This window comes from Rhinolophus hipposideros, assembly GCF_964194185.1.
Source record: "Rhinolophus hipposideros genome assembly, chromosome: 2".
Classification (NCBI taxonomy): Eukaryota; Metazoa; Chordata; class Mammalia; order Chiroptera; family Rhinolophidae; genus Rhinolophus; species Rhinolophus hipposideros.
The window spans coordinates 5697228-5724384 of record NC_138048.1 but is presented as its reverse complement, the minus strand read 5'-3'; the positions used below and the strand labels follow the sequence as shown (position 1 = coordinate 5724384).

Below are 27157 nucleotides of genomic sequence, written 5' to 3'. Positions count from 1 at the left end.
TAGCGTTCCCTTTTCTCCACATCCACGCCAGCATTTGTTGTTTGTTGATTTATTGATGATAGCCATTTTGACTGGAGTGAGGTGGTATCTCATTGTGGTTTTTATTTGCATTTCTCTGATGGTTAGTGAGGTTGAGCCTTTCTTCATATGTCTTCTTGCCTTCTGTATGTCCTTTTTAGAAAAATGTCTCCTCAAGTCCTCTGCCCATTTTTTAATTGGGTTGTTTGTTTTTTTGGAGTTGAGTTGAGTAAGTTTTTTATAGATTTGTGATATTAATCCCTTATCAGATATATCATTGGCAAATATCTTTTCCCATTCAGTAGGATCCCTTTTTGTTTTATTGATGGTTTCCTTTGCTGTGAAAAAACTTTTTAGTTTGATGTAATCCCACATGTTTATTTTTCTCTTACTTCCCTCGCGCGAGGGGATATATCAGTGAAAATCTTACTCCAGGTAATGTCCATGAAGTTTCTTTCTATATTTTCTTCAAGATATTTTATGGTTTCAGAGCTTACATTTAAGTCTTTAAGCCATTTTGAATTTATTTTTGTATATGGTGTAAGGAGGTGGTCCAGCTTCATTTTCTTGCATGTGTCTGTCCAGTTTTCCCAACAGCACTTATTGAACAGACTGTCTTTACTCCATCGTACATTCTTGCTTCCATTGTCATAGATTAGATGGGCATATAGACATGGACTTACTTCTGGACTCTCTATTCTGTTCCATTGATCTATGTGTCTATTTTTATGCCAGTACCATGCTGTTTTGATTACTGTAGCCTTGTAATATAGTTTGAAATTAGGTATCGTTATGCCTCCCACTTTGTTCTTATTTCTCAAGATTGCTGAGGCTATCCGGGGTCTTTTATGGTCCCATATAAATTTCAGGATTATATGTTCTATTTCTGTGAAAAACGTCATTGGTAGTTTGATAGGAATTGCGTTGAATATGTATATTGCCTTAGGCAGTATGGACATTTTAACTATATTCATTCTTCCTATCCATGAACATGGAATGTGTTTCCATCTATTTATGTCTTCTTTCATTTCTTTCTTCAGTGTCGTATAATTTTCTGAGTACAGATCTTTTATATCTTTGGTTAGATTTATTCCCAGATATTTTATAGTCTTTGGAGCAATTGTAAATGGAATTGTTTTTTTAATTTCTCCTTCTGATATTTTATCATTGGTATATACAAATGCAACTGATTTCCGAATATTAATTTTATATCCTGCTTCTTTACTAAATTCATCTATCAGTTCTAATAGTTTCTTGGTGGAGCCTTTAGGGTTCTCTTTATATAGTATCATGTCATCTGCATATAGTGACAATTTTACTTCCTCCTTACCAATTTGGATGCCTTTTATTTTTTTTTCTTGTCTGATTGCTGTGGCTAGAACTTCCAGCACTATGTTGAATAGAAGTGGAGAAAGTGGGCAACCTTGTCTTGTTCCTGATCTTAGGGGGAATGGTTTTAGCTTTTCCACATTGAGTACGATGTTAGATGTGGGTTTGTCATATATGGCCTTTATTATGTTAAGATATGATCCCTCTATTCCCACTTTCTTAAGGGTTTTTATCATAAAAGGTTGCTGTATTTTATCAAATGCTTTTTCTGCATCTATGGATATGATCATGTGATTTTTATTTTTCATTTTGTTAATGTGGTGTATCACATTAATTGATTTGTAGATGTTGAACCACCCTTGCATACCAGGGATGAATCCCACTTGATAATGGTGTATGATCTTTTTAATGTATTGCTGAATTCTGTTCGCTAATATTTTGTTGAGAATTTTTGCATCTATGTTCATTAGAGATATCGGCCTGTAGTTTTCTTTTTTTGTGGTGTGTTTGTCTGCCTTTGGGATCAGGGTGATAGTGGCTTCGTAAAAAGTGTTTGGGAGTCTTCCTTCCTTCTGGATTTTTTGGAAGAGCTTGAGGAGAATAGGTGATAGTTCGTTTTGAACGTTTTGAAAAATTCACCTGTAAAGCCATCTGGTCCAGGGCTTTTGTTTGTTGGGAGATTATTGATTACTGATTCAATTACCCTGGTGGAAATCAGACTGTTCAGGCTTTCTGTTTCTTCTTGAGTTAGCCTTGGAAGGTTGTGCGCCTCTAGAAAATTGTCCATTTCTTCCAGATTGTCAAATTTGTTGGCATATAGTTGCTCATAGTAATTTCTTAAAATTTTTTGTATTTCTGTGGTGTCTGTTGTCACTTCTCCTCTTTCATTTCTGATTTTATTAATTTGGGTCCTCTCTCTCCTTTTTTTAATGAGTCTGGCTAAAGGTTTGTCAATTTTGTTTATCTTCTCTAAGAACCAACTCTTGGATTCATTGATCTTTTGTATTGTTTTTCTGGTTTCTATTTCATTTATTTCTGCTCTGATCCTTATTATCTCTTTCCTTGTGCTCCCTTTGGGCTTATTTTGCTGTTCTTTTTCCAGATCCCTTAAGTGTGAAGATAAACTGTTGATTAGTGATGTTGATTTTTGTTATTTCCTTTCTTCTGCTGACCTTGGGTTTCACTTGTTATTCTTCTTCTAGTTTTTTAAGTTGTAACATGAGGTTACTTATTTGGGATTTTCCTGTTTCTTGAGATAGGCCTGTAATGATATAAATTTCCCTCTTCAAACTGCTTCTGCTGCATCTCAAAAATTATGGTAGGATGTATTTTCATTGTCATTTGTTTCTATGTATCTTTGATCTCTCCTCTAATTTCTTCTTTGACCCAGTCGTTCTTTAAAAGTATGTTGTTTAATCTCCATGTATTTGTGTTTTTTCCTGTTTCCTTTTCACAGTTGATATCCAATTTCAAAGCCTTGTGATCAGAGAATATGCTTGGTATGATTTCCATCTTCTTAAATTTGCTGAGGCTGATTTTATGTCCCAATATGGTCTATCCTTGAGAATGTTCCATGTACACTCGAAAAGAATATATAGTCTGATGTTTTAGAATGAAGTGCTCTATATATTGTCAATTATGTCCATTTCATCTAATGTGTCATTTAGGGCTGCTATTTTGTTATTTATTTTCTTTTTGGATGATCTATCCATAGCTGTCAATGATGTGTTTAGGGCCCCTAGTATAATTGTGTTTTGGTCAATTTCTCCCTTTAGTTCTGTTAGTAGTTGCTTGGTATATTTTGGTGCTCCCTGATTGGGGGCATAAATATTGATGACTGTTATGTCTCCTTGTTGTATAGTCCCCTTTACCATTGTGAAATGTCCATCTTTGTCTCTTGTTACCTTTTTCACCCTGAAGTCCGTTTTGTCTGATATCACTATGGCTATACTTGATTATCTCTGGGTACCATTTGCTTGGAGTGTCAATTTCCACCCTTTCACCTTGAATCTATGCTTGTCCTTGTAGCTGAGATGTGTCTCCTGGAGACAACATATGATTGGGTTTAGTTTTTTGATCCAATCTGCTACTCTGTGCCTTTTTATTGGTGAGTTCAGTCCATTTACATTTAGTGTGATTATTGATATGTGAGGATTTCCTGTCATTCTATTTTTAGTTTTCTGGTAACGCTGTGGCTACATTGTTTCTTTACCTTTTTGTTGTATGTCTATTATTTCTCTGTGGTGTTATTCTATGATGTATTCTCCATTTCTTCTTTTATTACAGTATATATTTCAGTTCTGGATTTGTTTTTTTTGAGTGGTTATCGTTAAGTTTATGTAAAAGAAAGTTTGATATTTTGAGTATTTCATTTTCTTCAGCACGCTTACTTTCTCCATTCCTATATTCCAGTTCAGGCCTTAACTCTCCTCCTTTTTATGTTTCAGTTGCCACAAATTGTCCCTGTTGATGGTGGACGAATAGCCTCCTTTAGTATTTCTCAGTGCAGGTCATGTATTAGAAAATTCCCTCAGCTTCTGTAGGTCTGAAAAGGTCTGTATTCCTCCTTCATATCTAAAGGAGACCTTTGCTGGATATTATTCTTGGCTCATAATTTCTCTCTTTCAATAGTTTGAATATTTGGTTCCACTCCCTCCTGGCTTGTAGGGTTTCTGCTGAAAAATCTGATGATAATCTAATGGGCTTTCCTTTGTAGGTTACCATCATTTTTTCCCTGGGTACCTTTAGGATACTTTCTTTGTCGTTGATTTTAGACAGCTTCAATACAACGTGCCTCGTAGAACATCTGTTGGGATTGAGGTAATTAGCTGTTCTATTTGCTTCTTAGATTCGAGGATCCAGTTCTGTCCACTAGTTTCAGAAGTTCTCGTCAACAATTTGTTTGAATATATTCTCTGTTCCCTTCTCTCTTTCTTCTCCTGCTGGTATGCCCATTATTCTTATATTGCTCTTTCTGATGGAGTCAGAAAGTTATTGTAGATTTCTTTCATTTCTTTTAAGTCTCAAGTCTCTTTCTTCTTCCATCTGTGTAATTTTTAGGTTTCTATCTTTGATGTCACTGATTCTTTCCTCCATCTGGTCAACTCTACTACCTAAGCTGGTTATTTCATTCTTAATTTCTTCTATTGAGTTCTTAATCTTCAGAAATTCCACTTGGTTCTTTTTTAAAATTTCAATCTCGTGAAATGCTCATGTTCTTTGATTATGTTTCTGAGTTCATTAAATTGCCTTTTTGTGTTTTCTTGCATCTCATTGAGATTTTTCAGAACTGCAATCTTGAATTTTCTGTCATTTAGGTCACATATTTCCATATCTTTAAGTTCCTTTTCTGGAGACTTTTCACTGTCTTTCTGAGCTGTCTTGTTGCCTTGGTTATTCATGGCAATTGCTGATTTATTATTTCTCTTCCTGGACATCTACAGGAGTGGCTTCTGCAATAGGTTGAGGTTTTTCTTTTTGTTTGTTGAGATCTTTCTTTTGTTTTCCAGTACTTGTTAATAGAATGTTTTATTTTCTCTTTGACTGCAGCCTTCTTTTTTTCTCTCACACGGTAGTGCTATGTTTTCTCTGCACTATTCCAGCTTCTCACACAGTGGAGGGATTCCTTGGGAGATGGGCTTCTCCTTTGTTAATAGTTCTCCTGGGTCACAGGGCGCAGTGTCTGTGTCGGTATGGGGAGAGCTTTTGAAGTTCCTAAGCTCTTCCTGCACCAGATTCAGAGCCCATATGTTTCAGTGGTTCTGTTTACTCCTGCAGGGATCCGCCCAGATAGGTGGGGCAAGGGTCGGAGTGAGTTGTGAGAGGTGGCCCAGAGCAATGGCGGCAACCACCACCACAGCCGGTCCTGCTTCCACACCTCCCTCCCCTTTGCTGGAACTAGTTGGGCTGTGAATCTGTGTCTGCGGTCCACAGTTCTCAGAACAGCAAACACTCTGTTCTTTTGATCTGACTCTGCTAGTGTTCTGCTTCTAGCACAGGGCAGGTGGGGGCGGGGCGAGCTCTGGGAGGGTAGAGAGGGGGTGACTAGTCTCAGTGCCTAAGGCTTCCGTTCTCTGCTCAGCAGTGAGGGCTTAAACCACCTTTTTCATCATTCTTCCCTCAGTCTTTTCTCTGAGGTCTCTGCCGTGAGCGTTGGGTTTAGCCATGTTATATGCTGCCCCCTCAGCCCTGTGGGTCGTAAGCGGAGCCTTAGCAGTCCGAGTTCTTCCCTCTCCCACAGCTGCGGTAGTTCTGGGAGGCAGCGAGCTCGGAGCACTGAGCGAGGTCTGCGTCCTGCTCCCGAGCAGCTCCGTCTCTGCACTTCTCCCTTCTCTTCTTCCCCGCTCTCGTGATTTGCCCACTTGGAGGTGAATTCAGTAGTGGGCCTCTTCGTCTTGCCTGTCTGCTGTGCAAGGAGTCCTTTGTGGAGTTATTGTTGTTCAATTAGTTGTAAATTCCAGGAGAACTTTACAGAGGCTCACCTTACACCACCATTTTGATGACGTCTCTCCAACATATATGTGTTTTTAAAAAGTATTTAATATGTAAATTCAGGCTTTAAAATATGGTTTTAAAAAGGCATTATAAAGAAGTGGTTCATATAGTTCGGGTAATAACACTATTAAATGGTCGTTTACTTATGTGTCTGGCTTCCCCAACCATTTCTAAGTCTCCAAGCCAAGAACTTTCACTCTTTTATCTAAATGTCATTTATCACAAGGATTGACACATAACACGCATATTTCGGAGGTTGTCATACAGTGAATGAAAATAAAGTGTCCCCTAAAACATATCCAAAGAACATCTAAGAAATATATGTAAAAATAGATACAAGATGAAATGTATTAGTGAAAGAAAATAGCTTTCCTATATATATAATAGGAGCAAAATAAAGTGCTATTAGTAAAAGTAGTTTAAAAGAGATATTCAATGTTAGAGATAGAGATTCAAATCTTCCATGGTTGTTTTATTTGAGCTACAAATTAACTACTGAAATTTCAAGCCATGGAAACAAAAAGAGAAACACAATTAACATTTTGGTTTCTTAGATGAAGCTGTCAAAATAGATTCAGAATTGAAGGAAGTTTCTTTAAGGACTACCATGAAAGAATTATTGAATAGCATAGTAGGCAATAGCCTTCATTAAATCCATATAATAAATATGGTAATGAGTTTCTTCTTCAAACATAAGTCATAATGCCAAGATGCTATTGAGTATAATCATTCTGATGGGGTCCACAAAAATGTTTTTCAAGTGTTAGAGAATTGCTATTCAAATTTAGCAAATTACATTGAATTGATATTCTGGTATATTTGGTGTTATTCTGAGCAAGACTTGAATAGAATTTAAAGTAAATCCACACTAATGATAAATTTTTCTTATGTTTGCCTTAAAACAAAGGTCTATCCAAAGGTAACAATGGGTGTTTTTATTGAGCAACCAACCCCTTTCCTATCTCGATTTCTGGACATATTATTGACACTGGATTACCCCAAAGAAGCAGTTAAAGTCTTTATTCATAACAAAGTAAGTATTTGAGAAATGGATATTTTATGTGAAAAGTATTTTTTATTTTCTTTGGAACTATTTCTTCTTTTTATTTATGTCAAAAAAAATCCATTGGGGTAAATTAATTAAGGGATTTTTGGACAAAGTAGTGACCTGCCTTTTTAGGATCTCAGGATTTTACGGTTTGAAACTAGTATCATAATATTGGGATGAGCCGTGCATGAAACTGCCAATTTTTGTAGATCAAAAAGTTTGAATATTAGCTATTTCCTGTGGCTCAACTTAAAATGTATTGCAGAGATGTCAAAGGGCCTTATATTCTTTTGCCTTTGGGTTTGTTCTCGTACTTTCTTTTATAGAACCTGTCATTAAATTGTTTGCAGCTTATGGTAATACTATAATATTGAACTTAAAAGAACTTCCAGATAGTAATATTTTGATTAATCACACAATGGCATGCTTTTACCCCAAAGGGTTTGATTTTAGCATTTCCTTCAGAACTATTCAGAGCCTCCCAAAAAGCTCCCACATGCAATCCAAACGTAAAGACACGTTTTCTCTCAGTATTTTTCCATTATTTGTCTCTTTCCTGTTAAAATTGTTGGTATTCAACATCATTTAGAAAAACTTAATAGCTATGAAGTATGCTGTCTTCTCTCTTATGTCCTAATACTGTTTGTTTACCATTCTTCTTTCCTCCTAAGATTCATGTCAGCTAATCATTTGCCTTTTCCTGAGAATATTTTAAATTTACAGAAAACCATCTAAAATAAGTTTAGAAGGGCAAATCATTGAGCATTTGGTTTGTAAAATGTGTTATAATGTATGTACTTATGTTGAAGTGTTTTGTTTTTATGTATTATGTCTTTTTTATTTATTCTTTTCCTCCTTTCCTAGTACCTAAAACTCCTTGATGGCAGGAGTTTTTATCTTTTTTATTTCAAATTAACTCTGTAACTTTTATGTGATAGTTTTAACACGCTGTGAAAAGCTTTCAAAAATAGTTAATGAGACTTGATACATAAAAAAGCTCTAAAATGCTCAAATGATGGAGACAGATAATTTTACTAAGTTTTAGCACAGTTGAGTAACAGCAATTTGATGACTTTTATGTTGATTTTCCCGTCAATAAAATATTGTTAAACACTCTTTTTGTAAAAACACAATTTTATATGTGACCATTACTTTTTCTCTCTGGCTTCACAGAATATTGTAATATTTATTTTATAAAATAATTATTTATAACTTAGATTAATATCTGTTAGTTTTAATTGACATTTTTAATGGATATTTTACAGCACATGTCTAAGATTCTCAGGCCATAAGCCACCCCCACCCCATTTAGAAACATTTTATAGCACCCAGGATTTAAATATTTGTGCAAAGACCGTCTAGGAGTAGATGTTCAAAGAATTTTGAACAATCTTCTCTTTCAGAAATATCAATATGTTTTAGATTTTTCATGTGACATTTAGATTTTCATGTGAATTTTGAACAATCTTCTCTTTCAGAAATATCAATATGTTTTAGATTTTTCATGTGACATTTAGATGATATTTAAATATAACATGTTTAATTTTGTTATCATTTTGTCTGTAATTGAGTGAATATGTGAGTTGTGGAATTCAGAACTTTGAATGTGAACCCATCCCTTCATATGAAATACTTCAGTCATTTTGTCTCATTATCTCACTAATTTTCCTTTTTTTCCCCCTTTTTTTTCTCACTCATTTTCTATTTCTTTAAATATGTTGCAGGAAGTTTATCATGAAAAGGACATCAAGGTATTTTTTGATAAAGCTAAACATGAAATCAGTACTATAAAAATAGTAGGACCAGAAGAAAATCTAAGTCAAGCCGAAGCCAGAAACATGGGAATGTATGTTTTAATAAATTTAAATTTAACTATTTCTTTTAAAGAAACTTTAAAAAACAAACAACTTTTCTTAAAAATTAATACCCTTCACTTGTATATCTCCACTGTATGTGTTTGCATGTGTGTTTGTGGATGCTTGTGAGCACCGTGTCTTAGACACTGTGTTTCGATGTATGTACATGTAAAGGGCCATGGAAGCTATTTACAGTTTTCTTTTAATGCCAGGAGTTCACACATTTAATTACACTATTAATTGAACTTCAGATCAGGATTTTTAAAAATACTCAGATGAATAGTATGACTCATGTAAGCAGTGATAAATGTTAACTGTTTGAAATTTGTGTGTGGTAAAAATGGGTATTTTAGATTGAGGGGGGAAAAGGGGTACCTACTTTCTAGTTAGTTACTGATCTAGAAAATTCTGTAGTACTCAGAAGAAATATTTTAGGTCCTTTTTTTGGCCCCTTTAATACTTCAGACAGATTAGTTACAAAATTCTGGTAATGGTAAAAACAATGTTTTATTCAGTAAATGTTAATTGAATATGCCAGGCAGTGGGTTAAAAGTGGCTGATGAAAAGGTGATTAAATCATGGTTACTTCTCATCAGGAGATGCCCTTGTGCTGTGAAAGCTCGGGGTCCAGCATGATGAATACTGTCTGGTGTGTGTGTGGAAAAGGATAGGTGGGTAACACGCCTCAGAAAAACCAAACAGATATTTTTACTAATAGTTCTATAACTTATTCATGGGAGAATCCTTGGGTCCACATTCAAAACTTACTTTCTCTAATTATCTGTACAATTTTAACAAGCTTTCCTGCCTGGTGTCCTGTTCGACAGCTTAAAAACAAATGTGGTGTGGATATACACAGAAGCCTTATTTTACATGTAAGCTTTATGTTAATATTTTTCAACAGCAAATATTAATTTTTATCTAATTCTTATGTCATCTCTTTTTCAATGTTAGGGATTTTTGCCGTCAGGATAAAAACTGTGATTATTACTTCAGTATGGATGCAGACGTTGTTTTGACAAATCCAAAGACTTTAAAAATTTTGATTGAACAAAACAGGTACTATATGAAATTCAGTGTCAATTTATTTTTGAAATGATTTCATTTTCTCCATCTGTGTGGACACACTATAGTGACTTACCTCTGGGAGGGACAGATAAGAAGGAGCAAACTGGGGGAGCTCGCACTAAGTTACTTTCTACACCTATAAACTTTCATCTCTAATTAATTAGTTTTCTTTTAAATGAGTCACATAGAAAACAACCTCGTGAAAATTAGAAGTATTTACTGTTAGTTACAATCAGAAATACTATGTTTATCAGTTACCGTATTTTGCCATGTATAATGCACACCCACGTTTTTGGCCCAAACTTTCAGGGAAAACTTTTGTTTTAATTTTGTAATTCAAATTTGCATTTGTTTACATTTAGGTACTTATTTTTTATATTATAAAGGAATGTTAGCATTTATTTTTTAAGATTATGGTACAAGAAATTTTATGTTACAACTAATTATAAAACACAGGAACAGATACAAGGTACAAGAAATGTTATGCACAAGTAACAAGTTTACGAGATTTACGCATCATAGAAGGCCAAGAACTCTTGTTGCAAGTTCATTATAAGTTCAATAAAACCAATGATCATATTCCAGGGTATTATTTAGCATACAGATATCATTATTGATTTCTAGAGTTACACTTTTAACTCATAAGCAGAAATACAAAATTAAAAACATTTATATAGATACGGAATTAGTACTACCCATGTATAATGTGCATCCTTATTTTTCCCTCATAAATTTGGGCAAAAAAAGCACACAATATACACAGCAAAATACAGTATTTTTGGCCTATTTTTATATTTAAAGCTAGGTGAAATAGTATCTGATACTAGTAAAATTTGGAATTGCTTTTTCTCTTTAGATATTTTTAAAGTAGAATTTCATAAAACTTTTACCTAATAAGTTACTGCAAACAGAGTTATACCGTGTTTCCCCGAAAATAAGACCTAGCCAGATAATCAGCTCTAATGTATCTTTTGGAGCAAATATTATTATAAGACCTAGTCTTATTTTACTATAAGACTGGGTATAATATAATGTAATGTAATAGAATAGAATAGAATACTGTATCTTATATAAGACAAGCTTAATATAATACCGGGTCTTATATTAATTTTTGCTCCAAAAGGCACATTAGAGCTGATTTTCTGGCTAGGTCTTATTTTCAGGGAAATATGGTAGTTCTTAGAATTTGAAAGGCATTTCAGAGGTACAAATTATTTCACAGCCAGATCTGTGGTTTTATTTAGTACTCAACTAATTATCACTGGGTGCACCTGCTTTCAGTTAACTGAATTGAAATTGGAAAAAGACACCATCTATACCAGCTTATAATGACATTAAATCTTCACTTATTAATACTACTGCTACTACTAATAGTAGCATTAGTAATACTAATAGCTCACCTTTAATGAGTGCTTATTATGTGCCAGGTATTGTTCTAAGTATATTAAATATATTAACACAATTGTTTCTCATGACAGAATGGTTAGCAGTGAGATGTTAGAATTACCATTTTTGTTTTGCTAAGTAAAATATATGAGAAATCTATTATGCTCTACTAACCTACCACATATATATATGTGTATATATATATATATATATACACATATATATATACATACATATATATGTATATATATATGTATATGTAATAGTGTCAATTTGACAATTCAGTTACTACTTCAAAATCTAAGACCTCTCAGTATTAATCTATATGCAGCTCCACTATATAACTATCAGTAGACACATATCTAAGATAACTATCTGTAAATTGCAGATACTTTTTCAAAACATATGAATAAGGATTTAATCATTAGGCAAGGAAAATCGTATGGGATAGAGTTGGAATTTGTAATTCTTTTTTTTAAGTAATAATTTTACTCAGTCTATACATGAACAAAGTTTTAAAAAAATCAAACAATAGAAAGGTCCATAGAGGAATAGCAGTATCTTGCCCTGCAAATCCCTCTCCTCAGAGACAGCCACTTTCAATTCTTTTAGCTCGTTCGTCTGGTATTTACTGCTATATTTCTGTCCCTTATGGAATTTGTAATTCTTAAAACTTACTGGAATTCAGTAATACTTTCTTGAATTTCCTCTTAATTTGATTTAAATTCAATATTATGTAATGTACATATGTTTCTAATAATATTTAGATGTTTTTATTGTATGACACTTTGGTTTATGTACTTAATAATTTTTTTGTAGTGAACTATTTAATGAATTTATACTATATATTTAATATATATCCCCCTTAATATCTATCTAATGTTTTAAACCTTGTAAAATGTAAACTTTCCCTCCTAAGTAATTCAACTACCATTTGGAGCTTTTGCCCCTTGAATAACCTAAAACTTAGGTTATTTATTTCTCCAGTACCATAAATTTCTGTTAATTATCAAAGGAGCAGGTTCATATGACATACTTCTGTATCCAAGCTTGTAGTTTCCATAAAGAATTTACCAATGATATAGTCCATAAAGAATATATCAAGACTGTTGCAAAATTTAGGGGAGTCGACTGAAGGTTAGAGGGGCAGGCGATAGGTCATATCTTACAGTATGTGGCTTTCCAGCATCTCATCAGGTCTTTCCCATCTCCTCTTCCTGTCTCTGCTATTTATTGCTTTGCTCTAAATTTTACTCCTTCACTTATTTAGTGGAATTCAGCTGCTATCCTTGTATTTACATACTCAGAAACATTGAGGCACAAAAAAGATGGATTTTGATTCCCACTATTTCTTTGCCCATCTCTCTTTGGGAGGCAGCTGGGATTATAAATTACAAGATTTTTTTTTTCCTGTTAAATATTTGATCTTGTCAGTTATCGATATTGAATTATCATTTCTCATATTAATGTAATATACATTCGAATTTATGTTATCATATCTATATGTGTTTTTAACAAAACAAAATATAAGTTTCTGGTTAATGTTTCATTTTAATAGGAACCAGGAAAAATAAATCAAAATTATTATTTTGCATGTTGTGTATTTCCAGACTGTTTCACTTTTCTGTAGGTAAGAGAAAGGGCACGCTTGATCTTCACAAGATTGGCATGTTGTGGAATAGATTTTTTGTGAAGAATAGTTGGTCCACAAACTTCATCTTGGAGGAGTTTTTTGAGCTTTTCTTAAATTGTGAGATACCACTAGAGTGCACTTCATTTTAGAAGTAATTCTAGAGGAACTTCATATTTTGTTACCTTATTTGGGAAATACTGACACATCATAAATTAGATTTTCCTAAGAAGAAATCTGACATGTTTTAAATCTGTAGTATATGCTTGTCTCAAAGGGACTAGTTTCCTGGTTGGTAGGTAGAGTGCTAGGGCAATCCTCTATTTTGTTTTTTAAAATAGTTAAAGAACCAGAAAAATGTTAAGTGTTACCAGGGCTAGCACAATACATTTTGAAAAGTTGTTAAAAAAATAAAATAAATGGAGACATACTTTAAAATAATTCAGAGCTTAACTTTAGGAAAACTGGCCTCTTTACAAATATTTCAGCCTATCATCATTCATTTTTTTATTCAACAAATATTTATGGGATACCGTAATGCACCAGGGACTCTTATATCTTATAAGAACAATGAAAATATTTGATTTCATATAGTATCATTTTTGACATACTCAAAATAAATGATTATGGTAGTTGCACTTTTTGGATAAAAATAAGGGATTTTTAAAAGCCATTTTTTTATACCTTCATTCACATTTTCAGTTATTTTTTTGTTACTCTTTTTAAGAAATACTGAAAATCAGCAGTGTGCTTATTTAAGAAAAAGTGTTGGGAAGAAGTTTCTCTATTTTACTTTTAGGTTTTTTTCAACTAACTACGTGTGCATTAAATGAACTTGATTGTTTTATCTGTTGTGCTAAGCCCAAAACACATAATTCTGTGGTAATTTCAAAATAAATAATTAGCTGGATTTTTCTCTCTCTCACTCTTTAGAAAGATCATTGCTCCTCTTGTAACTCGTCACGGAAAGCTGTGGTCCAACTTTTGGGGAGCACTGAGTCCTGATGGATACTATGCTCGATCGGAAGATTATGTGGATATTGTTCAAGGGAACAGAGTGTAAGTTACTTAATTTAACCTTTTAATGTAAAATGTCGTCGTCTAAAAATGTCTTGTTAATGTTATTTGAATTTTTTTTTACTATGTATCTTTTTTCTTTATGTTTAATGGAAATTTGAAAACCTGGGGACCACTTGGGGATCCTGAAATACTAGTATAAACTAATATTTTCTAAAAAGTCTTTTTAAGTTCTAAATCTTCAAAGGAACAAACTCACCGTTGTGGGAAATACTAAGAGACAATGCATGGTTACCATGGGCAGCCATCTTAGGTTGTTGGAAGGGTAATGTTCTTTAGTTAAAAGTTTAGAAGGGGAATTTAGTTTAGCTCATATATTTAGTGGCCAGGATAAAAGCTGTTTTGATACTTTTAAATCTTATAAATAACAACAAAAACAGCACTAAGCATCAAAATCTTCCAAAATTCCTATTGCAAGAGTTTTCTGTGTAAAATAGCTAATATTCTGCTTTGAAGATCAATTTCTTTACCAATATCTGATTTCAGTTTCTAGTTTGAAACAAATGTACTTGTTACAAAGTGTGTACATGATTGATATTTATTTCAAAGTTGATATTTTTTGAAATGAAAACCAAGCACAGTTGAAATAGTATTTTTTTTGCTAAGGTAATATTATTAGGGAAGAATGTCACCCTGTTTTTTTTATACAGACAATACACCAGAGTGATTGAGATGTTAAGTGCTTTCCCTAGTTTCTCACATCCATAAGCCCAATTAAAAAGAGAAAACATTTTTTGCGACTATAAATTTGTGCCCTTAAATTTAGGGAAAAAAAAATCACACACTTCTTTTTTTTTTTTTTTGTTTTGTTTTGTTTTGTTTTGTTTTTTTGTTTTTGTTTTGTTTTGTTGAGAGCCCACTGGCCCATGTGGGAATCGAACCGGCAGCCTTCGGAGTTAGGAGCATGGAGCTCTAACCGCCTGAGCCACCCGGCCGGCCCCTTGAAGGAACTTCTTTTTTTTTTTTTTGTTTTGTTTTGTTTTGTTTTGTTTTGTTTTGTTGCACACACTTCTTGTTGAACAATTGAGTAGTAGAAAGATGTTTTGTTTATGAAAATAGTAAAGGGTGTGAAAATAATAACATCAGTTTGAATGATGTAAATATGATAAAGGCTTTTCTTAGCTGCAATTGAGAAGCATGATAGCTGATAAAACACTATAAGATCTTAATCTATTGTTTCTAAATACGTATATGTCTCTCGGAGGGTTTGTATAGACTGTTTGCCTGATGTCTGTGAGTATAGCAGAAATAAGGGCTCACAGAAGTAGAATAGAGATTTTATGTTTCATTTAAGTTGTTGTAAGCACTGGTGATTTTCTGTCCAACCTCCTGTCAGACTCTAAAGTGTAAGGAAAACACTAAGGTAGAGGTTTTTGATCTAGTTAATGTAAGAATACACTTCATGTACAAAAGTGGCATGAACGATTGACGTCTTATGACGCGTGTGTGTGTGTGTGTGTGTGTGTGTGTGGTTTCCTTCGAAATTGAAACACTGCTCATTCTGCCAGTGATTAATTTCTGAATTCAGATGGCACAATGTGTGTTTTTTATGACCATTTCTCTTGAGGCTCATGTACTAAGACAAAATGATATCATATACCTTTTAAATCTAACTACATTTCCTTGGTTAAGATCTTTCTGTTCTCTAAAAGCAACAGACATATCCCTTCCGGTGAAACCTTTCTTACGCTGTTCTTAGGAAGTGAGTCATGTTCAGAGTGAGAAGACCCATCTGTGTGGAAGAATGAAGGATAAAATAATGTGCCTCCCAACACTTGTGCTCTCCTGGCAATATTTCTTCTTATCTTACTTTTTCTACAAAAATTTGAGATGGCTTAATGAATTTCAAGGGAATATATTTTAGTAGAATTTTAAGCTATGTTTCAGTGGTGTGCTAGTAAATATCTTAACAACTGTTTCTTGGGGTTGGGAGATGCCCAGATTTGTAGTGTTTGCCGATTTCTGGGGTATAAGTACTTCTACAAGGGCTGATTTCAAGTGTCTAGTGTGAAGTCACTGGGTGTAGCCTTAGGAAGCGAGGCTACAAGTCAACTCTAGGGAGCCCGTGTAAGCTGGCTCTAGCAAACCACCGGTTGTATGTGGTTATTTTTGCTATTAAACTACTTAATTTTAAATAGAAACACCTTCTATGCAACAGAATAATATACTGTAGCTGTAACAACTGAGTGGTGACAGCCAAAATGCCAAACAGGATCAACTGTAAAGTTTATCTAGGGAGATAGTGATTGATCTCATAAATGTAGATCATACCAAATAATCTCATGTATACTTATATGTTGATATATAAATTATATACATTTATATATAGAATATAAATAAAATGTGTGGATATATATGTCAAATATCATTACATGTATTTGCATTTGCATGTAATTTGATTCAATAATTTATATACATACAATTTAGAAACATACAAGGCCCTTATTTTTAAAACATAAAAATAAAACTTTAAATATTTTCTATTTGTGGTATTTTGGAATGTCTTCTCTTTACTTTCAGAGGGATATGGAATGTCCCATACATGGCTAATGTGTACTTAATTAAAGGAAAGACACTCCGATCAGAGATGGATGAAAGGAACTATTTTGTTCGAGATAAACTGGATCCTGATATGGCTCTTTGCCGAAATGCTAGAGAAATGGTAGGGCATACAGTGATGGCTTGCATGATGTTATAATAAGATGGCTTGCTTTCCCAGTGGATGTGTCGTTATCTTTTGATGCTTCTTTTCTTTCTAATTGGTAAATACTAGCCAATTTTTTTGGTTCTGTGTCAAAAAATTGGGAACAATTATGAAGAGTAATTTTTGAATATTTGCCTATGGAAACATTTGAAAAATGTTAGATCGGTGCTTAGCCTAACTCATAAGCAACAGTGGGATTTCAATAATAAACATGAATTTGTTACGAATCAGCTTTTTATTTTAAAGAATTCATCTTTACATCCATTTGAAATTCTACAATGAAAACTTGCCTAATTAAAATTAGTTAGGTAAAGCCCGGTGACATGATCACCCAGGCTTTTAAGAACACATTTTTTTCTTAAAATCAGTGTTTGAACTTTCTCTATCATTATTAACTCCACACTTTTAAAAAGCAGATTCCTTACCACTAAACTGGAAGAAGGATTGAGATATGTAGTATATTTAATCTACATGAAAAATTAATGATACAGTGCTATTTTATAAATATACTTTCATTATACAACTTAAAGTACTGTAGAAAATAATCTGTTTTTCAAAATTTATGAATATGTTAACATATTTATATGTTATTTCTGTTTTATAAAAGATTGGATTATTTTATGTAAGCAAATGTGATTTTCGGAAAAATCAGAAAAGTTGGCTAGTATTTTTTTTATCAGTTTATTAAGGCATGTGTTGTTTGAATATGTTTGTTTTTCCTACAAACCTGTGTGCATTGTTATATCGAATATCCTCAGTACCTGTAAGTGTAATTTGTGCTCACGTTTGGCTAATTTGACTCAACAGCACATCCTGGAATGGCCTCTCTTACACGTTTCCTCCTTTGTCTTAATTTTGTGTCTAATGAAAGTTTTACTAAGGAATGAGCTTGGGTTTATGTTTGACCGGAAAATAAAAACAAAAACAAAAACGGCTGGAGTTGTTTCTTTGTGTGCGCTATAAGCTTTGCTTGTTCTGCATGTTGTCTATGAAGGATATTTCAGAATGTCAGCTTTTCATAAGGGCTGCTATTTTTATTTACCTAAGAATACCTGAGAAAGTGGGTGTGCAGGTCAACTTACCCAATACTTCTCTTCATTTTAGACTTTACAAAGGGAAAAAGACTCCCCTACTCCGGAAACATTCCAAATGCTCAGCCCCCCAAAGGTGTTATTTTTATTTATTTTTATTTTTGTTTATTTAATTAGTACTTGATATGGTATATTGCCTGGCAATAAAGTTTCTTTAAGAGTTTTCTTTCCATTTAGCTTGGTAAACTGTTGGTATTCATTGGTTCTGCATCTGCATATGTGCCTGTAAGTTTTGTGTATAGGGGGTGGGCATTGTGTGATGTTCAACTCTTATTCTTTGGACTGATTGACACTTATGGTTGACAGATGAGAAAGTAAAACCTAAATCCCTTTCACTAGTTTTTGTTTTTTAAGGGAGAGAAGAGGTAGGAATAAATAGAAAGTACATCTTAGTAAGACTGAGATGTGGGCACTCTTCATTAATTTTTATTATTATTAATAACTAACTCTTTTACCATTAAAACAGGTACAAAAAGAAACAACCTTACTTTAGTGGTGTTTGCCACATTTATTTGGTTTGGGACAAGGATTTGAGACTGATTTTCTTTAGCATGAGTAATTTCTGTGTTTAGGTTTTAAACATTAGTGCAATAAAAGAATAAAATAGACTGACGAAGTAATATTGACATTTGAATTCTTGTTTAAAAATGTGATGTCTTTTTTGAAATGGAAAGAAGCCAAAAAAGGTACAATTCATTGCACTTTGGTGTCTCAAAAATATTTCTGCTTTCAAACAGGAATTTTTTTCTCGATGTCTACATCTAGGATCAATGAGAAAGGGACAAAAACAGTCCATTCTTCCTCTTCCTTTCTTCAGTTGAGTGTCAGTGCTATCAATTAGTTTTGTGTGTGGTGTCTGAATTCATAATTAATCAAAATTTTATTTCTTTCATTTTCAGTTATGCATGTTTTATATGAAATATAAAAATGCATGTTCATAAGGAAACTATAGAAGTTGAAATTAATATTTCATATATTTTTCCTGTGGTTAAATATGTTTTCTTGTACTTTCTTCCAAGATTGTTAATACTATTATTTTTTGGCATATAGGGCGTATTTATGTACATTTCTAATAGACATGAATTTGGAAGACTATTATCAACTGCTAATTACAATACTTCCCATTATAACAATGACCTCTGGCAGATTTTTGAAAATCCTGTGGTATGTATTTCATACTCAGCTTCATTTATAACTTATTTTCCTATAACTCCAAATGGATGTAAATAAATTGGGTTAATAATATGGAAATGTAGTAAGAGGCTTTACCATTTTTTTAAAAAACTACATCACTTTTAAAAAGATATCATTGTATTTCATGTCCTATAAAGTAGATCTAAACTTGACCAAGAACTTTTTTTTTAATTAAGATATATATTAGGTTTGGGGAAGGGAATTTCTCCCAGTATTTCTATTTATATATTCAAAAGTAGCATCAAATTTTTAATCACAATTTCAGGACAAAATGTTTGCTGGTAACTCACATATGACCATATTACATTTTGATTGTCAGGAAGAATGTTTAAGAAATTACTTTAGGAAAACACTTTTTATTTTATCATTTTGTTTATTTTTTATAACAATTTTGTCAATGTATACTAAAAATAGCCAGTCAGAATTTCAGAGTAAGTGGATTCAGCATGTAAAGAACGTCTTAAGTTAAACAGTTTCCTTTAAAAGTGTAAAATTATTTCATTTCTTAAAGATTTTAATCATACAGGAGTTGACTGCTTGTTTTGTCTTATTGGGGCTTGTTCTCTTAATCAAATGGGCACATTTATTTAAGGGATAATACTCTCTTGAATAATCATCCCTGTAATACTACTACTTATGGTTCTCCCCTTGCCAAGAGTATAAGTTTTAAATTACAATGACTTAATCCACTTAATCAGAATTTTCTTTTATTTTGTAGGATTAGTTGACATCCAGGAATAGAAAATTTAATGGTCTTTGAATACTCTGTTAAACAGAATATCTTTTGACATTTTTGCATTTTAAAAGTACTTTCAGTCCGTTTAATTGCATGTCTTTGTCTTTCAAGGGAATAGAACTGAAAAGAGCCTTTTGTAATGGTGAGGGTGGAATACATATTTTACTTTAGCAATGAATCTCTTGTTATTTTGAAAGGTAGAATTATTTGATTTCTTGCATAATATTAGCTTCCTGAAGAAATATTCCAAATTATATGCTGAATTGTAGATGTTTGTGTAAGAATTCAAATCTTTGGAGAGTATGTAGTAAAAACATCAGAAGTAAGTTGTAATTGTTTTTCTTTCCATGGCTTTGCTTTGTTTTTTGAAAATTAGCCTTAGTGATATACCTCATGAGGAATATCCCATAGCAGAATATTTAATGGTTGTCCCATTATCAGAACTTTTAAGAAATTAGGAAGGTCACAAATATTTGTTCAATATTTGAAAGATGGTCTAAAAGGAAAAATTAATAGTAATGAACTACTGTAAAATCTTAGGAAATTTTTTCTTTTACTTAAAAAAAATCAATGATGCTACATAGGAAAAAATACTTAAGATATTCTGAGAAGTTATGGATGATTATTTACTTCTAATTTTCCCCCATATTTTGGACTCAGAAAACCAGTCAATATTAGAGGGACTAATGAGATAGTATAGGAATTTGATGCTTATTATTATATACTATGTATAAGCAAAATTTATTAAAATATTTGAAGATAGCTTTGGTTCTCCATATCAAAAATATCTGAGCTATTATTATTAAAAAAATAATAAGCAGAGATACGCAAAACTAAGAATGGCCTATAAGTTATCATGGGCCCCTCTGAAATCTGGACTCAGAAGATGTATTTCAGACAAATGTTTTTTGGAACATATTTTAACTGGAATTATTTTGAGTCCATACCTCAGTTCTTCCCTGCTGGCTCCCTACAACTGTACTTGGTAAAGAGAAAATAAAGAATACATTTAAGATCTTTTTGTATACTAAACCACTACATATTTTAACATTAGGTTGGTGCAAAAGTAATTGCGGTTTTTGCAATTTTTTTTTTTTTAACCTTTTAAACTGCAATTACTTTTGCACCAACCTAATATATATCCTCTAAATATTGGATTTTTTGACGAAAACACTTGACACAGGAAAAGGATTCCTTAGCTGATGTTGACAAAAATTGAGGTATCTTAGTGTGTGGTTTATGTGTCAGAGAATGGTCAAAGAGACGATCAGGTTCATGAATTAGCAACAAGAGGACCTATTTTTGTTTTACTATATAATCCTGTACCTTAATTTCAGTAACTAAATGAAGTGTTAGTAATGCTATGATCATTCTTTGATAAGTATTAAAAACTGAAGTGAAAGCAGAAATTTTAAATACATTTTAAAAGTTGAAATTATTTTAGAGTAATTGATTTTAATATGAGACTCAAGCTGATTTAATTTGCTAATTAATATTTACTAATATTTGTCGATAGGATTTTGTTATTGTTCAGTTTTAAACACATGTATTTCCCGTGTGTACATGCACAGTATATAGCATACAAATCTTATCACTACAAGATTACTCAAGTTTTAAAATCCTGAAGTGTAAAACTTCATAAATAAAAATGTCATGTTTCACAGAAAGATATGAGCATACACAGAATGAGGCAAAGATTAAAAAGCATAAATTGTGTTTCTGAGAATTCCTATTTTGTCCATGACACATAGTCATTTATAAGTTGTTTGAGCAATTACTAAAATGCATATACTTTAATTTTTTTAGTAAAGTATTTGTAAAAAAGCATTTCCTTTAATCTATGCAACTGATTTTTTTTTTTTTTGGTAGGACTGGAAAGAAAAGTATATAAACCGTGATTATTCAAAGATTTTCACTGAAAATATAGTTGAACAGGTTTGTATTGATAATTACTATGATATGTAGAGCATTTTTGCTGTATTTTCCAGAACGGAATATTATTACTGCAATACTGCTTTAGCAGAGGATGTTCTAAAAGTAGAGAACTTATGCTTTAGGTAAAATTCATATGGCTTAATTACCAGTTTTATAGCCTTAAAGGTCATATAGTTGTAAAAATGTAGAACATGGAGATTAACAATAATTTTAAGACCATACATTTTTTTAAAGAACGCTCCCAAATGTCAGAGGTTTCTCAAACCAGTAAAAATAAGGAACCATTGGCAGATCTCTGGTGCAGGCCTCTTTCAGTAAAAGGTTAACTTTGAAAGAAACTGGGCTCCAAGAATCTCTTTTCAGAGACGTCTTTTTAAAAACGAACTCTATTTTAGATTAGTGTTCCAAACTATTGCTAACACCTTATTTCAGAAAATGTCAGGTGTCTTTGATTCTGAGATACCCCGTTATTTTGTGTACTGGGAGAAAGAAAAGAAAACCTGCCAATTAAACTACGCCACAATGTTTTCTAGTCATTTTAAAGTTTATTATTTTATGCATATTGAAAGACTTGTTTTCGACTTGTTAGGGCCTAGATATTATACGTTCTAGAGGACTATCTACACAATAACTTCAATTCTATGGCAACTCAGTGTAAATCATTTTAAGACACATCAGAAACCAAGTCTGTTCAGCAAGTGCAATACCAACTAAATGTGTGCAGGCATATGCACACACAGATACACACACACACGATGAGGACAGAATGAAAGTCACCACGTGTGTGCAATGTGGCATTACCACTACATCACAGTGACTGCTTGGCTGACCACTTGAAGACTCATCTTGATTTCACTGATAAAATGTAAAAAAAAAAGTAAAACTGTTAGAAAATGTTAAAATCCCCCAGAAAACCAGTACTGTTAACTAGTACTGTTTGTAATAGTAATGTCAATAATGTTAGATGAACTTCTTAAAAAGGCCATCTAAGCGAGATGAAAATCGAATATTCTGTCCTGTTACTTTTGAAGTGCTAGCTATTAGTTATAAGTCATAACATGTTATTCTCTTAATGGTGATGCCATGTTTTATAGCCTTGTCCCGATGTCTTTTGGTTCCCCATATTTTCTGAAAAAGCCTGTGATGAATTGGTGGAAGAAATGGAGCATTATGGCCAGTGGTCTGGAGGGAAACATCATGTAAGTTGTAATTTCACACAGAAAACTAACATGTGTATGTGGGGCAGGAGGAGGGGTAGATATTTAGAGAATTCCGAGTGGAGTTGTTCTTTCTGTCATGTCTCTGAATCCTAGACCTAAATGAATGGGTAGCCATTCAAGACTGTAGGGAGAACCCTGTTTTTAGTCTAATTCTGCCGCTAACTAATTAGTGTTTAACATTTAATTTGTTTGGGCCGTAGCTTCTCATTTATGCATGTCATTACTGCTGGGTGGTCCCTAAGGGTCAGTGTCCACAAGCCGGAAATGGTAAGGTCACACACACACACACACACACACACACACACACACACGTCTTTATTGTGTGATGTTGCTCTACTTCACGGCCACTTTTTATTGTCTGCATTTTTATAGTGAGGTATAATGAAAATACTAAGACGAAGTTTATCTGGTTGAATGTCAAAGCATTTTTTTTTTATGTAAACATAAGAAGAAGGAATATGTTTTAATGCCGTTAGTGTAATTCCATTTTGCATCTACGTTCAGTGTCAAAGACATGGTAGGAAGTCTCACTGTCCTTGGTTCAATGTGTTTCTTTTCCTCTGAGAACCTACGGATGCCAGCTCCTTAACAATACCAAAATATGTAAGTGGAAATGTAAGTGGAATCCTCTGGAATATTACTGCTTAATTACATACCCCAGCTAGTTAGCTGATCAGGGAGACAGAAGTTCAAAGTGTGATGGAGAACTTGAAGTCAGCAGGTTGCAGGCAGGATAATGAAAAGCTGTCATGGAAGGAAGGCCCTTCGGGCCACAAAGTATAAGTGAAGACCGGAGCAGGGAAAGCTTGTTTCAGTGGCAGGTAATCCAAAGGGCAGATAAGCAGAATCTGTGCTTGCCAACAGCTAGGACTGCCTGAAGTGTCACTGTAAAAAAACTCGGTTTTTAGAGGGCTTTGTAAACCAATTTTACTTATTTTATAGACCTCACATATACATTTGTAAAAAATAATGTAAATGGAGTCATTTAAAATGGAGTTGGAGCTGCCATCCCAAAGGAACTGCCTTGAACATCAGATTCCTCAAATCACTGGAATTTTAAAACAGGGCAAGATAATCTTTGGACTGGGCCTAACAGCACCATTGTGTCCCAAACTGTGTGCAAAGATAACAAGACAGCAGACGTTACGACTACCTAGACTGAAAATTAAAAGTCTAGATTGGCATCACTGTTAGCTTTTCTGCATCTATGGAAATGCCTTCCTTCTATTGATGTCATTGTCCCCCTTTCCTTTCTCATAAATACCCTCACTTGTGTCTCCTAATCTGAACACTGTTTGATTTTTCAGCCTGAGTCAGTGCTTTCTGAATAACGATTCTTCTGGCTCTCAAATAAACCCTTGTTGCCTCTTATTAATACTTTGGCCTTTTGTTTTTTAGGTTAACATTAAATCAGTAGGAAAGCAGTTTACAACTCTGCAGCACTTTGCTTCGTTATTGACACATTTGCAAAGCCATGCCACCTCCCTTATTTTGATAGTTTTGCAACTAAAGCAGATGGTACATCATTGTTAAACAACAGTTCATTTTTTTTTCTATTATCTTGTGGTTAAAAAAAATTCCAAGATAGCATAAATGTGAATTGCATGTGGACAACACCTTATGATGTCATTAATGATGTTTCTAGGATAGCCGTATATCTGGTGGTTATGAAAATGTCCCAACTGATGATATCCACATGAAGCAAATTGACCTGGAGAATGTATGGCTTCATTTTATCCGGGAGTTCATTGCACCAGTGACACTAAAAGTCTTTGCAGGCTATTATACGAAGGTAGTTATCCTCCTGTTCCTCCTGCATACTGCCTACTGGTTTTTATGCAAATACGCTATTTTGTCTTTTTATTGGTAAGAAAATCCATTGGTCTACTTTGCTTTCGTAGGGGTTTGCACTATTGAATTTTGTGGTAAAATACTCCCCTGATCGACAGCGCTCCCTTCGCCCTCATCATGATGCTTCTACCTTTACTATCAACATTGCGCTCAATAACGTGGGGGAGGATTTCCAGGTAATTACGGGTTTTATTTTTTACATTTTTCAAGAGAACTATATCATTACAAAGAGACCTTTACTCTGTGTGGGTTTTTTTTTTTGTTGTTGTTGTTTTAAGATTCTGCTTATATGGCATACTTTGAATTTTGCCACTGATAAAAAATTAAACATAATGGGCTGATACATTTATTTGTTCCATCTCTTTTAGGGAGGTGGCTGCAAATTTCTAAGGTACAATTGCTCTATTGAATCACCAAGGAAAGGCTGGAGCTTCATGCATCCAGGGAGACTCACGCATTTGCATGAAGGACTTCCTGTTAAAAATGGAACAAGATACATCGCGGTGTCCTTTATAGATCCCTAAGTTATTTACTTTTCATTGAATTGACTTTTTTTTTTTTTTGGAATGACTGACTGGTATGAACATGTCTTCGAAGTTGTGCTTGAGAAGATGAGAGGAATATTTAAATAACTTCCACAGAACAACTTCACTTTGGACCAAACAGTTGAAAAACTTCATAAAAAATTGTTTGATAGTTCCTAATATCTGCTCTGAGCCTTAAAACACAGATTGAAGAAGAAAAGAAAGAAAAAAAAAGAGTAAAAGCGAGTATTTATTTCTATACCTTATTGTCTCTGAGAATAATGACAATTTTCTGAATTTGTGTTTCAGTTGATAAAATATTCAGGTACAAATGTACAAGTGACAAATGAGACTAATAATATTTTCTTATTTAACAAAAACCTGGGAAGACTTATTTATCAACATGTAGATAAAAAGGATATAAATGAAAATTGGCAATTTTTGAAATGTTGGAAAACTGGAATTCTAACTGAATTGTGTGCAACTAATTGTGCACTTTTTTTGACTACCTATGCAGGTATCTTTTACAGTAGTTCCTGATGGAATCTAAAGAATAATATTACACAATGTTTTTCCTTAAGAAACTTAGTACAAAATATGAGTGTATATCCAGTTGAAAACATTTTTGTTTAGATTTTGTTTGAAAACATTTTTGTTTGATAGACAAAATGCTATTTACATTTATATTAGAAGTCAAGTCCTGTGTTCCTTCAGATAAATTTTCCAAGGTAGATTATAGCAAGTAGATAGTAGATTTAGAAAAGCTTCACACCTTCCCATTTCTTATTGACTTAAATCACCAAGTGTTCTTAAGTCCAAAAGGTCGTTTTTCTTTCATTCTAGAAAATAATGAGGAAATATTTTTCTTTGAGATTAGTAGTAGCATTTTATGATTTTTTTTTTTTTTAAATTTTAAGTACTTGAATTTTATATCAGGAAAATAAATTTGGTGAGCCTTTCTTCTTTTCTTTTGCCCTGTGTTTCCCTCTTTATTCCCTTTTTGGGAAGGTTTTTCACTTTTTTGTCTTTCCAGTATAGTCTCCATTTTATCCTTCTTACTCTTTTTATTACCTTCCCTTTATTCAACTTTAAAATAATTTCCTAACACAAAAAATTTTATGACTTGATTTTCCACCATTTCTCTGAATGAGGTTTAAGTATCCTTATTGTAGCTACTGTTTTTAATTTAAAGGTTAAACTTGAAAAAATTTCTAAGTCATGGTGCCAAAATTCATTTTTCTAACACCATGTGTTAGAAAATTATGAAAAATAAAATAATGTAAAACAAGTTTCTGTTGTCTTCTTTATTATTGGTGACTTGCCTTTAGATGAGAATTATGATGGGGAAACCTGAAATAATATCAGGATATAGTAAGCTATGATTTTTAAATTTGGCTTGGTATATTTACTGATATCATAATTTAATGAAAACTATTGAATTATAAATTGAATTGTAATATTTTTAATCTTCAAGTGACTAAGGATTTGATCTAACTTATTTTACAAGTTAGAAAATAGATACACATATATTTATTATTTTATTTATTTTTGTATTATTATATTCAACATATATTTATTTGTACAGTGGTGTTTTTCAGGTTCCTATTGTAGGCCGGGAACTGTTCCAGGCACTGAGGATGTGGTGAGGAACAATATGTTATAATTACAGGGAGATGGACTTAGGAATTTGGGTCTTACTTTTCTTCTCTTTTTTGGTGGCACTTAATGCCCAGAGTAAATTCCTAATATCTATCCGCTTGGTTGAGGAGACATTTTAGTAATGATTTGTGATTTATATTACTGTACCTCAGGGATGGTATTCCAAATATGTAACAAAATACTATTGTGGCTGCTTGCTTGCGGGTTATAAAAGAATCCATGAGGCAGGTAGAATTGCAGAAGGAAGATTTATTTATTTATTTATTTATTTATTTATTGTTAGTTTCAGGTGTACAAAACAATGTAATAGTTAGACATTTGTCCCCCTCATAAAGTG

At 33.0% G+C, this 27157-nt stretch overlaps 1 protein-coding gene across 2 annotated transcripts in view; it reads left to right on the top strand.

The window, feature by feature from the left end:
* PLOD2 (procollagen-lysine,2-oxoglutarate 5-dioxygenase 2) overlaps positions 1-26426 on the top strand; it is a 100620-nt gene extending 74194 nt beyond the window's left edge. The window contains exons 9-20 of one of the 2 annotated variants that reach the window (XM_081065767.1): positions 6749-6874; positions 8614-8735; positions 9700-9804; positions 13763-13888; positions 16427-16568; positions 17715-17777; positions 18752-18865; positions 21501-21566; positions 22661-22765; positions 24432-24578; positions 24688-24813; positions 25006-26426. In XM_081065767.1, coding sequence (XP_080921893.1) covers positions 6749-6874; positions 8614-8735; positions 9700-9804; positions 13763-13888; positions 16427-16568; positions 17715-17777; positions 18752-18865; positions 21501-21566; positions 22661-22765; positions 24432-24578; positions 24688-24813; positions 25006-25161 — 1398 coding nt within the window. In that variant the 3' untranslated portion in view covers positions 25162-26426. The remainder of the gene's footprint in view (positions 1-6748; positions 6875-8613; positions 8736-9699; positions 9805-13762; positions 13889-16426; positions 16569-17714; positions 17778-18751; positions 18866-21500; positions 21567-22660; positions 22766-24431; positions 24579-24687; positions 24814-25005) is intronic. The other variant, XM_081065768.1, reaches the window with a different exon arrangement.
* Positions 26427-27157: the final 731 nt, after the last annotated feature.